This window comes from Eublepharis macularius, chromosome 6, assembly GCF_028583425.1.
Source record: "Eublepharis macularius isolate TG4126 chromosome 6, MPM_Emac_v1.0, whole genome shotgun sequence".
Taxonomy (NCBI): domain Eukaryota; kingdom Metazoa; phylum Chordata; class Lepidosauria; order Squamata; family Eublepharidae; genus Eublepharis; species Eublepharis macularius.
In genome coordinates this window covers 59,180,843-59,194,723 of record NC_072795.1, presented here as the reverse complement: position 1 = coordinate 59,194,723, position 13,881 = coordinate 59,180,843, and the positions used below count along the sequence as shown (strand labels likewise).

General features: G+C 37.5%; 1 protein-coding gene across 2 annotated transcripts in view; it reads left to right on the top strand.

Annotated features, from left to right (window-relative positions):
• The window catches only part of VPS8 (VPS8 subunit of CORVET complex), a 146,601-nt gene that overhangs the window by 51,360 nt on the left and 81,360 nt on the right, over positions 1-13,881 (top strand). For both annotated transcript variants that reach the window (XM_054982279.1, XM_054982278.1), the window contains exons 25-27: positions 1,379-1,421; positions 10,350-10,422; positions 11,816-11,935. In XM_054982279.1, coding sequence (XP_054838254.1) covers positions 1,379-1,421; positions 10,350-10,422; positions 11,816-11,935 — 236 coding nt within the window. The remainder of the gene's footprint in view (positions 1-1,378; positions 1,422-10,349; positions 10,423-11,815; positions 11,936-13,881) is intronic.

Genomic DNA, 13,881 nt, shown 5'->3' with positions numbered 1-13,881 from the left:
AACACTGGAGAATTTTTTAAGCTTTAAAAAAAATCAGCAATTGACACATCACTGTAATCACATCACATCATTATAACGTTATAATTATCTGTACAATAGATCTCTGAATTCCCACCTTTCATGTTTTGAAAAAGATGTCTGTACCCCTTTCGTTGCAGATATATTTGCCTTTCCTCTTATCTTCACAACAAAAAGGGCTAAAACCTTTTAAAATGAAAGCTGAAAATTCGAAGAATCTAATAGACAGATCATTATAACATTATAATGCTATAGCAATATGTCAATTGCTTACTCTTTTTGAAGCAACCCTCCAGTGTTGGGGGAAATTATGACCTTGGGGAGGATGAGGCAAAGAAAATGGCGTTGATGTGTGTAGAACCTGAAAAAATTCACATTTTCCTGTCCACAAGGCTTACAAACACATTTTGAATGATATTTTTCCAAGAAGATTGTACCAAACTATGCTTGGGAAAGATCTTAGTAAAATGAGAGAAAACAAAATGGACAAGTAGAGGTGACATTCTGTAGATTGTAGGCCAGTGCTGAATGGGGAAGGAGAGCAGAGGGGGGCAAGGCAACAAAAACACAACAGACAACAGTATTGGAGTTGAAAGAGGCCACAGCTTTATTGGTATTACAGCTTGCGGAGCATTGACACTGCATAGGGCACTGATCTGAGCATTGGCTGCTCTGTCTACCAGCCAGTGACCCCCATGCCCCCTCAGACTGCTGCTGAGGGGGAAACCATGGGATGACGGTCTGTGGGATGCCACATGGGTGTACACCCCTGTGTGGATCATCCCCTGCCATCTGAGGCGGATCTGACAGCCCCCGAGCTGGGCATGCACCTGCTGTGCCTCGCTCCCCAGACCCCTTAAGAGGGTCCCTATAATAGGGAAACTGAGCTTGTGGGCCCTGTTTCCCCCAAATGGATTGGTGCCCAAAACCCATCCCACCTGTTCGCTCTAAAGTTGTGACAAAAAGGAGGGCTGGGTGGGATGCCGGCCAAAAGCCAAGTGCTGAGGGGTGGTGGCCAATTCCCGTGACTAGGTCTAGCGGCAGAAGTGCACGGGAGTGCCTCCCAGGCCCTGCGCTTCTCCCACCCCTCACCACAACATGGTGGCTGCCATGCCCTCCCTCCTCACAACCTGCAACCTGGGCCCCCAGGTGAGTCTGGGGTCCAGTGTTTCTCAGGGGAGGACAGTACTACTCTGGCTTGGATGCCAAACTGGAGCAAAATCTCCTATGTGGAAGCAGCCTGATAAATCTGCATTTATTTATTTTGATAAAGCAAAACATGAGCCTTTAATAATTTTGATTTATTTTTTGTTTGTTTGTAAGATAACAATCTTTTTTCCTTTCTTTGTGTTTTTTTTAGATGAGCAGGTCATTATGGGCAACAAGCTTCTTGTTTATATCAGGTATGGTGCTTCTAGCATTATAAGGTAGTTAATTGCTTTGTTTATTGTCTGGAGCCAGAGGCTAGTATGTCACACAGTTAATTGATTTAAACATTATACACTGCTGTTAGGTTTAAATTTCTTTGCTGACATTCCATGAGCCATATCATTCACTAATAGTGCTGTTCTGTACACCCTTCTAATCCCCTCTGCTTCAATGCACTTAGAAGGGTGTAACTCTGCTTAGAATTTAACATTATTTGATCAATAATAAGCAATGATCAAATGCTGAATGGATCCTTACAAGGTTACATACCAGAGGAGGTTACACATAGAGAGATATAGCATGATGGTTTTGATCCAAATGCACGCATTTGCTAGTATAGTAGAAGGTATCAGGTATATAACATGCAAGGTGACCTGCAGCTTGCAAACAGTTTCTTTGCTTAAATTTGAAGGCACTAGGATAGTATAGTAGTTTTGATTTCTCATTAAGTATTATTGCACATGTAATATTGGCTTGCTTGTGAAAAGATTATTGAAGGAGCACATATTTTGTCATAACTTATAGGTTGGTGAAAATAGTGTCCTCATTGAAACTTGTTAAACTACACTTGATCTTAGCCAAAGGGCCAAGAAGCAATGAAGCTTGTTATATATGTGCAAAAATGTTAATGATCAGTATTTCAGGGATGAAAAGCTATGGAGAGTCTTAAAACAAATGGGGGTGCCACAACATCTGGTTATTGTGATGCACAACCTGTACTCTGGACAAGAGGCTAGTGTCAGGACAGAATATGGGGAAACAGAATGGTTTCCAGTTGGCAAAGGTGTCAGATACGGATGCATATTATCTTCCTACCCGCTCAACCTCTATGCAGAGTATATCATAAGGAAAGCTGGATTAGCTCTAGAAGAAGGTAGAGTGAAAATTGGTGAAAGGGGGTGTGTGACTTGGCGCTGAGCATGATGGCAATCTAAAATCTGAGCTCCTCACCTCCTCAAATCTACAAATAAATCAGACTGTCTGCTGAAATCAAATACCAAACTGAAGGGGGGAAAGCCTACAACACTTCAAGATCAAATAACATATTTCCTGATCGGTAGAAGAATATTCTCAAGAAGAAATCTGAAGAGACAAGCACAGAGCTACAGGTGGCAATACACACAAAATGGCCACTGAACATAATGAAGCAGGCCCGATGGAGACAGAATCCACAAAAACAGAGATGATTACAGCAATAGGAGCCATGGAATCCAGAATTCTGGAAATGATGAGATCCTTGATTGAACTGCTGAGAGCTCAATTAGAGCAAATGCAGCTTTCCTCTCAGGAGACAAATCGGAAAGCAGAGCACACCCTCACTCTTGGGCAAACATTACAGGAAGACATCAAAGCCCTACATCATGACAAAGAGGAACTGAATTTTAGGGTACTTCAGGTGGAACTAGATGCTCGGAAATTAAATGTAAAGGCAAATAAATTTCCGGAACAAATGGCAGAAAACAAAGATGTGGCAAAGATAATAGATGAATGGCTCAACACCCAAATACACGCTGGGAAAAATGGAGATGTGATGGTGCTTAGAGCATATAGGGTCAACTATGAATCTTTGAAGAATGGAATTGATAGACATTACAATTCAAATGAGAGATGTTAATCTGAAGCAACAAATACTGATGGAAGCCCAAAAATGGGGGCACTTGTCTATCTACCCAGATTTACTTTGAGAAGCAGTACAGCACCGAAGAAATTTAAAGCCTATCATTATACAACTCCATGCAGCTAATCAATGCTACAAATGGGTAGCAGCGGCCAAGATCCAAGTGCTACATAAAGGAGAGGTGTTTTGGGCAACATACATAGAGTCTGGGCTACACATGCTACAACAGCTTGGCATTCCTGCTTCATCAGAAATAGAACACAAAGGAAGACAAGAGGAAAATAGACAGAGCTCTTTCACCAAAAAAAGTGGCAAAATAATTATCAGAAAAAACACTCCACAAATGGCTTAACCAGGAAGAAAATCAAGTCCGTGGTAAACTCAACTGATAAGTCAGAGGTGGCAAAAATCAAAGTAAAGAAATGAAAATACTATTACAGAATGTGTCTTAACAGAACATCCACATGGGGTGGGGGAGTGGGCTGTCGTCCGGTGCCTTCAGCTTTCACTTAGTAAAGAGATTCACCTTTTAAAAAGTGGGAAATACGGGTATACAACCAACCCATTTTCTCTCGGAGAACTCATCTTAAGGAGAGTGGTTGAATCTTAAAATTCATAACATACAGCTGATATAAATGTATTTGCTATTGGTGTTAATATAAAAATAGGGAAGGGTAGTGTTATAAAAGTTGATTGTTAAGTATTATAAAAGTTAACTATGTGGGGATCGGGGGGAGGGGGGAAGAGGGAGGTGTTTCTTTTTATAATTTAATGAAACTATTACAAATCATTGATATAAACGTATAAACCAAAACTTAATAGATAGTGTAATAGTTGATATTTAGAGTATTGCTAGAAAGTGGGTGTAAGGGGGGAGGTGGGATAGAAGCTAAAGGAAAAAACTGTGACAATTTTAAATTGGGCCTCTGAATACCAACTAAATATATATTTATGGATCTCTATTGATTTAAAACGCAGCGAAGTATAATTAATGAATTGTGTAATAAGTGGGAGGTAAAACTAACACACAGTAAAGAAACAGATCAAATTTCTATAAGGGGGAGGGGTTGGGTAAGGGATTCACTTTTAATTAGATTAGACAAAATTTGATATCCTAACAATCAAATGAACATTCTCATGCACTTAAATGTTCATTTGATTGTTAGGATATCAAATTTTGTTAAGTACTTAGATTTTGATAAACAATTGAATATGTATCTGATAGCTTTTTGAGGCTGATCCAAAAAAGTGGGAAAGAGAGCGGGAGATACAAGTATTCATCTGTTATTTTATCATTAAACCACTAGGTAGAACCATAATGCAACCTTTTACATATAAGTAGTTCAAACAACAAATATTTCACTGATATTAGAGCTCAGTAGAGAACCTAGAATTACATATCCATCTGGCTAGGAACTCAAACTTTATCAAACATCTAATATAAAAACAACATCATACTACATAACAGAGAGATACATTGGGAAGTAAGTTATATCAGGCACCTACTCACTTAGATAGCTAATTTGATTAATTTCCATACAAAATTGAACAATTCATTAAATAGACACAAGACACAATAACAAACAATGGCAGAGGGGATCTCTTGTGTCTCTTATAATGTCCGTGGATTAAACATTGTAGTTAAAGGAAGAGAATTTGGAGCCAAATAGTAAGAATAAATCCAGACATACTTTTATTTCAAGAAACTCACATGAAAACATCTGGGGAACCTCTATTTAAAACTAATAAATTTGAACACCAATTTCAAGTAGCAGGAAATTCCAAATTGAGGGGAATGGCTATTCTGGTAGCTAAAAAATTGAGGTTCAAACCTTCCAAGGTGTTAGCAGAGCCAATAGGAAGATACCTATTTGTAAATGGGCTAATTGAGACAACCCCAATCACACTGGTGACAATATATGCGCCTAACAAGGACCAGATTCTCTTCATCGAGGAAATACTTCAAAAACTAGAAATATTTAAGACTGGAGAGATAATATTAGGGGGAGACCTCAACTGCATTATAGATCATAAAATAGATAGGTCCTCTACACAAAAAGACTAACTTGAGAAAACAAGAACAAACATCCAAATTAAAGGATATACTGACACATTAACAACTCATTGATGTATGGAGGTGTACACATCCTTGAGAAAGGGATTACACGTATTACTTGGCTAGACATGGCACATACATCCGAATAGACTACATACTACTATCAATGTCACTTATAAACAGAATTTCAAAGACTCAGATTGGGTACCAGAATGCAAACTCTTCCTTGTAGAACAAGTTAAAAAAACACACACATGGTCATTAAACAAAACTTTATTAATGAAAGAAACCATATCTGCAGAACATGAGACACAAATTAAAGAATGTTTACAAAACAATCAAATGGGAGCAATATCTTCGGCAATGATATGGGATGCACTGAAGCCTGTGATGAGAGGGTGGCTTATAGCAAAATGCTCACATCTTCTGAAACAAAAGTAAAAAACAAGATTAGACTTAATACAAAACATTTCTAATCTGGAAAAACAACATAAACTGGAAGCAAAAAGTCAGATAAACAATTATTAATGGAATGTAGGAAATTAGAATTGCTATATATGACTAATTCTGAAAAACATACTATACCTTAAACAAAAATTCTGGCAGAAGTCCCCAAAGCAGATGAAAATGTTAGCTAAAAGGGTGTATCAGGAGAAGGCAGCTAAATTGACTACACAACAGGGAATATGCATTATAGTACAGAAAAAAAATTACAAATATTTCTAAACTTGTATAGATCCAAAGAGATTCCAACTACTAACATTGAAAATTACTTTCTGAAACATCCCATGACAAAGATACTATCAGAGGAACATAAAGTCATAATGGAAACACCAACTCGAAAGAGGAGATTAGAGAGGCCATCAAAAACCTGAAATCTAATGAAGCCACAGGACCAGATGGTTTTCCATCTGAATACTATAAAAAATACTCCACACTATTAGCTCAACTGCTAACAGAGGCCTGCAACTACATACTAAATGAAGGAGTCATGCCTCCTTCGTGGGCTCAAGCTGCAGTAATAGTACTGCCAGAACCAGGTAAAGATACTACAGAAGCAGCATCATATAGACCAATCTCACTCCTCAATATGGATTTTAAAATTTTCACAGCCATTATAGCTAAGAGATTAGCTTCATTTATTAAACAATACATAGATCAAGATCAAGCCAGTTTTATGCCTGGATGTGACATTACAGACAATACATATAAGGTTCTCAACATACTAAACCAATGTACTCAGACTAAACAGAAGGGAGCTCTTCTGTCCCTAGATATCCAGAAAGCCTTTGATTCAGTTGAATTTTCTTCTGACAGCTGTGCTAAGGAAAATGGGATTTGGGGGAAAATTCTTAGGGGCAATTAATACCATATATACCACTCCAACAGAAAATTTGTGAATAAAAAATACAACATTGGAAAAGCTCGAGATTAAAAGAGGGACGAGACAGGGGTGTCCCTTGTCTCCACTTCTATTTGTGATAGCACTGGAACCCCTTGCTGACAGAATAAGGGCAACTAAGGAGATTAGAGGAATACAAATCCGAGAGAAAGAGTATAAACTCTCAATGTTTGCAGATGACATATTATCGTTTGTATCACACCCATCTTCTACAATTAGGCACATACAACAGGCCCGGAAGGAAATAGGAGAGATATCAGGCTTACAAGTGAACTTAAAAAAATCGCCACTGATGCCAATTAATTTAGAGGGAGACCAGATTTTGGAAATAAAGAGTACAACTTCTATACACTATCTGAGCATAGAAATACCAAAAAACCTTAGTGACATTCAAAAGCTTAATCATGATAAAGTTATGAAAGACATACAACACCTATTAAACAGATGGCATAAGACAAATCTGACATAGTTAGATAGGTTGCACATGATTAAAATGTTCATGCTTCCCAAACTTATTTTCCTATTTCGAGCTACATCTTAAAATATTGAAGAATTGTCAAAATTGGCAAGAATTGGCAAAAACTCTTTTTAGATTTCTTATGAGCCTACAAGAAACACAGGGTTAATGCTGACACACTACAACAGATCTCTAAATGGAGAGGGCTAGGATTTCCTGATGTGATTAAATATTATAACGCCATTCACCTTTCAAATACAATTAAATTGCTGGAACTAAACCATGTAGTGGGTTGCGCTACAACTTGAATATACTGCACCATATGAAGTACATGAAGCTGTATAGCAAAGAACAGCTGACAGACCCAATAAAATACAATCTAATCAATTTCTAACCCCAACACTGGAGGTCTGGGATGAACGTAGAACAAAATTGCTACTAAACAAATCCAGATTACAAACCTTCCTAAATCAACACTGGTTTCCACCAGGGTTGGGCAATAATTCCTTCCGAGAATGGAGAAGGGCCAAGATCCTGCTACTTCAGGATCTCGCAATCAATTGTAAATTAATGGATAAGGCACTATTAGAGGACAAATTAGGTACATCGATTCCATGCTTTCAATATCTTCAGGTAATGCATATGTGTTCTCAAATAGATTTGCAAAACATTCTTAGGCAACCTCTAACAGACTGTGAGGTAGAAATTAAAAAAGCACAGGAATAAAAATCTTATTTCAGCCATTTATAATGTATTATCTGACTTGAATAAAACATATGCTCACATATCAAGCAAACTGGCAAAAAATCTGTGACACACAACTGACAGAAGCTGACTGGATATCTATTTGGAAAATACCCCCATTTAAATTTCCTATTGTAACTGAAAGTTTACATGCATTCAAAATCATCTCGCACTGGTATGTGACACCTCAAAAATTAACCCACGTCATATCAGCTGCCAGCCCAGCTTGTCGGAAGCGATGTGGTGAGATAGGAGATTACCTTCACTGCTGGCTACACTATCCCAAAGTAGCAAAATTCTGGGAAAGAGTTCTAAATTAAAACACACAGGCATGCATATTCCCCTTTCACCAAATACCTTGCTCCTTAACACATGGGCATTAACAGGAGGTACACAGATTAAGACATGAACTACGCCAATCTTGTTAACAGCTTCCAAAGCAGCCATTGCCACCCACTGGAAAAATGTAAAGGCTCCAGATCTCTCTCTGGCATAAACAAAATGGGACAATTATACTATGGCTGCCGTTACAGACAATCTCTCATGTATAGACCCCCAGGTGACATCAAGAGACTTTATGCCTAGCTGGTACCCAATCTTAGAATACCTAATGAAACAACAAGAAATCCTCCAAAGACTTAAAGATCTAGATCTGTGGTAAATTGGAAGTATATAATTTCTCTATATCACCTCAAAACATGACTATTATCGATATCTCCACTACTAGTTATACACATCCACTTCCACATGCTCATGTACAACAACACATAATAGGAGGGTATTCAGTACAGGAAGATATAATCATTGCTATTTGATCAAATGTGAATTGTAAATATATGTTATTTATGAATGTATGAATGTAGAAAACCTATACTGAATGTAATAATTGTTTATAGATACCTGTCATTGTAAAAGTTATTTGTATCGTTGAGATTTTTAAAACAATAAACAATTTGGAGGGAAAATGGGTGGAAGGAACATTAACAATTTGAGATATGCAAATGACATCACGTTACTGGCAGAAAATAGTGAAGACTTGAAATGGCTACTGATGAATGTTAAAGGAGAAAGGGCCAAAGTAGGATTACAGCTGAACATCAAGAAGACAAAAGTAATAACTACTGAGGAGTTACACAATTTTAAAGCTGACAATGAGGAAATTGAAATTGTTGAAAATTTTCTATTCCTTGGCTCAATCATCAGCCAAAAGGGAAACTGTAATGAAGAAATCAGAAGAAGATTGAGACTTGGAAGAGCGGCTTTGAGGGAGCTAGATAAGATCCTTAAAGATAAAGATATCTCTCTGGGAATGAAGATCAAGATAATCCAAACTATGGTATTCCCTATTACTGTGTATGGATGTGAAAGCTGGATAGTGAAGAAAGCTGACAGGAAGGAAATTGATTCATTTGAAATGTGGTGCTGGAGGAAAGTTTTGCAGATACCATGGACAGCCAAAAAAATAAATAAGTGGGTACTAGATCAAACCAAGCCTGAATTCTCTCTAGAAGCTAAAATGACATTCAACTGAGGCGATTGTACTTTGTTCACATCTTGAGAAGACCTCTGGAAAAGTCAATATTGCTAGGAAAAGTGGAAGGCCTAAAACGAGATGGCTTGACTCAATAAAAGAAGCGATGTCCTCCAGTTTGCAGGATCTGAGCAAGACTGTTAATGATAGGACGTTTTGGAGGTCTTTCCTTCATAGGGTCATCATAGGTCGGAGACGACTTGACACACACATTTCAGGGAATGAACACACACATTTCAGGGAATGAACTTTCTTCTATTGTCTTTGTTTTGTGTTGAATGCATATCTGAAGTATCAAGGGAAATAGTTTCTTTCATATGGAAACGATTCCCCATTGTGAACTTTCCTGTACATACTGAGACCAAGCTTACTTTGCATATGATCATTCAGGCAAGATTGTACTAAAATATGTTTGGGAAACTATGCATTGGCCCTGGGGAACATCCAGAAGATGAATGTTTTGCATGATATATTGTGTGAAAGACACCCCACTGCAGCTTGTAGCGGAACGTGGATCAAAACCTCCACATGGAAACAATCAATGATTGTATATACTAAGGGTCCCCAAGCATTTTGAGTCTGCAGGCACCTTTGGAATTCTAACACAGGGTGGCACAAGTACAAAATGGCTTTTGCATTAGGTGGCGCTAACCACAGAATGTCCAGGAGTGATATCATGCATAACTCTAATAGTAACTCTTCAGCATTTCTGATTGAAGCTCTGTTCAGCAGGATGCCTTTTAAAATGAACATATTGTTTTACAAATATTTTCTTGGATACACACAGCTTGCTTTCAGTCATGCTGAGAATATCCTTTTGCTCTGGTGACAGCTGTTGCTGAAACAACTTTTTAAAAATCTACCAGTCAGAAGCCCTGCTGGCCTCACCCACTTTCTAAATATACTTGGTGAGTGCCAGGATAGGTGATGGTGCTTCTGGTATAAACTACCAGGGGACCCCTGATATAGACTACATTTAGTAAAGTAGGAATGTATAAAGAAATGAAAGTCTTTTCTCAACTACATTTAAATCTGTGGACTGTGGCAACTGTTTGTTTATAATACTATAACTTTGTAGTTTGTATTTTCTCACAGTTGTAGTTTGGCAGGTCGGGCTTATCCATTGGGCAATATTCCTGAGGATCTGGTGCCCTTGGTTAAAAACCAGGTAAGTTAAAATATATTGCAACATGCACTACGGCAATTTGTTTTTTTTCAAAGATGAAAACACTGCATGTGTATTTAAGGAAATATATTATTAAAGGACTTTTTTGCAGTTAATTACTCTTCCCCCCATCACTGATGAATACTAACCATCCACTCTTGCAGTAGCTCTCCAGAGTTTTCTGATCGTAGCTTTCTAGGCTATGAGACTATGGTTACAAATTGAAGAATGTTTTTTCTGAAAGTAAGCCCCACTGTATGAAATAGAACTTACTTCTGTGTAGGCCTGCTTAGGATTGCACCCTGTGTTTCATAATCTAACCAAAAAGGAAAGAAGGAAGTCTGTAGAAATAGAAACAAGCATAGAAAGCAAAGCTAGGAATAAGAACAAATACAAAATACAAAAGCTAGTTTCTTCCCCTTGTAATTTCATTTATGTCTTATTCTTTCTTTCCTTAAGATGATGCACAAGTATAAAAGCTATTGGTGCTGGTAGTCAACCTCATCATATACACTGATTTCTCTTTGGTAATCATTTAATAAGAGTGATAATTTTTTTAAAAATCAGATATCTACATTGGCTTTATGATTATCTTTAAAATAAGTACTTGAGTGCCCCCCTCCATTCCACTGAGAAATAGTAAATCTACCAACTAACTGATATCCTTTCTTGGTTTTGTTATGGGTACCATTAGAATGTAATATCTAAGGTGTATTTATATATGGCTCTTCCTGCATTTGCTGTACAGAGCTTCATTTAAATTTTGGTATGGGGAGAGGGGTGCATATATGTTAGAACATGTTACATTGCACATAGCATATGCAAATCTTAATGTTAATAATACAAGTTTAAACTTAGGGATTACATCACTGGTCTAACCTACATTCTTACTTTTTCAGTTCTTGGCCCATAGTTCACCAGATATTTATGCCCTATTTCCTGTTTTAAATGCAGTTAATGATGTTTTACCTATCTTTTGTTTACTATTATGTCCACATACCAGATTCAGCATATTAGGAAGAGATTCATTTTGTCTAATAAGCTAGAGAAGGCAAATGCCTTTCTGCCCTTTGCCAGAATGCATCATTTGGGAAAACCTGTGGCGATAATCTCTGCTCAAATACCAGCAAGCAGCAATAAATGTCAATAATTGTGAAAATGCGTGTAAAAAACAATGGGATACATTAAACTGAAGTACATCGCTTACTGCTAAGTTGTTGGCCTTGTGCCATGAAATAAATTTCCAGCATAGTAGATAGTTCTTAAGGTGCTGGGCAATATATTGAAAATTCTGTCTTTATACTCCAGAAGGTTTCTAAAATTGATGAATTTAGAACAATTTCTTCATGTTGTTAACTGTTAATTATAGGGAGAGATTATCAATCTTTTGTTGCAGGTCTTTGAATTTCTTATCCGTTTGCACTCTACCGAAGCACCAGTAGATGAAGAAGTTTACCCCTATATACGTACGCTGTTACACTTTGATACTCGGGAGTTTCTGAATGTGCTTGCATTGGTATGTGACAACAGAGCTTCCAAAAAGTGATTATAGAATAAATTCCATTACTTTCTATGTTACATTTATTTTATATTTTCTAAGGCGAGCTTTTTACTAATCTAAAAAAAATCCATGTCATTGCTTTTAATTTTGTCAGTTACAATGCTTGCTAATCTTTAATGGCAAGATTCAAAGTCATTGCAGAATCTAGTTATGATGTAGTATTCCCATCCTTGAGGAACCAGCAGTCCCTTCCACTATTCTTCGAAAGACTTTAAGAAGAAAGGAGATTTGAATTACTGTCATACTTTCTGTGCTGGTAGAGTTTATCTAGTAGTAAACTTCTTAAAACAGTTTAGTCACATTGTATATTGAGTGTAATGAATGCATAAATTAAGTAACTGCCAGATCCTAAACTTTCTGTAATACAAGCACAGGGAGCCATTAAACTGTGAGCCCCTAACCAAAATTCCTGTCTCTGAATACACATTATTATAAAAATAATGTAAATCCTCTGTCAGTAATACATACTGCCAGACAGTTACCAATATGTCCAATACTATGGATTCCTTTACTCTTTTCTGGGTAAAGTATAAGTTATTATACAGCAGAACACATGCTCAGCATATAGTTTTAGAATGGGGATCTCTGCAGAAAGAATTGAGACCATTTCCTGCAATTGCTTCTTCTGGAAGCCAGAGGCTGCCCTGGCTCTAAAAATGGGAAGAGAGAAACAGAAGACTCCCTTTGTTTCCACTTTTCATTTCAGTGTAGATCAGAAGATACATGTGTGAAATTTAGAGATTAAGGTGGCAAGGGCTGATTGGTGGGGGTGAGGCACAGGGGTAAAAGGTGGCATTGTGACTTTAGGCCCTTTCAGATCATTTTACTGGATATCATCTCCTAATCACACTGGTATGCAGAGGCGACACTGCAAATCATGGTTGTTGGTGACTGTTTTGCCTAAGGTGCACTTTGCCATTGCTGACTACAAAGGGAAGAAAACTACTACTTACACTGAGTTCTAAATTATTTCATTCCTATTATTACTCCTTTCATTGTTGCCTCTACTTCCACTTGTATTTGCATCTTGGAAGTAGGGAGGCTGCTATGTAGGAATGAAACTAAAAATCATGGATCATGTAGACAAATTACACCAATACAAGACCAATGTTGTAATATAGCTCAAATGATTGTTACTCTTGAAACAAGCATCTGGAAGAGTAATTGAGTCAATAGGCTTAGAAGGGTATAAGTCTGCTTAGGATTTGCACTGTTAATTACCTCTCAAGTCACTGCTACTAATTAGACATCTCTGTAACAAGTTGTTTATAAAATGCAAAAAAGTTGTATAATGCTACACTGGACAGATACGGCTTCTCTGTTGTGAATAGAATATCAATTAGTGCCAGTGGTCACTCTAGAATCTAGGTCAGCACTTGAGCATGTGGCATTTAGAATCTTATTTGGTAAGTTAAATTTTAAGGACTCTAGATTTTTATATTTGGGGTTTTGCTATTTTTAAGTTGATTCATAAGACCCATCTTCGCCTCCTCTAATATACCCTTATGCCTCACCCTTATGCATCTCATTCCTGACTACAGTGATTCTTGGAAGCATTGCTCGTCTTCTGTTGCTTCTGCCTACCCCTTAGACTGTACAGTTCTGCCTTCAGCATATGCCTGTTCTTAGCTCTTTTTTTATTCTCTTGATATGAACTAATCATTCTTCTGATTCTCAGCTGTGGGCTATCCCGGTCCATTCAAAACCTGTCTCAAACATAATGTCTCTGGGTCTAGTACAAAGCTGTATCATCTTGCATGTATAATCATACTCCATATATGAAAGGGAAAATGACAAATTCATTTCTAAAATTATATAAATGGAAATGTGTTTGCAGCCATGACATTCCAGGTCCCAGTCCTGTAGTTATCCCTTTCCTCTTCAAATCTGTGCATTGGCCC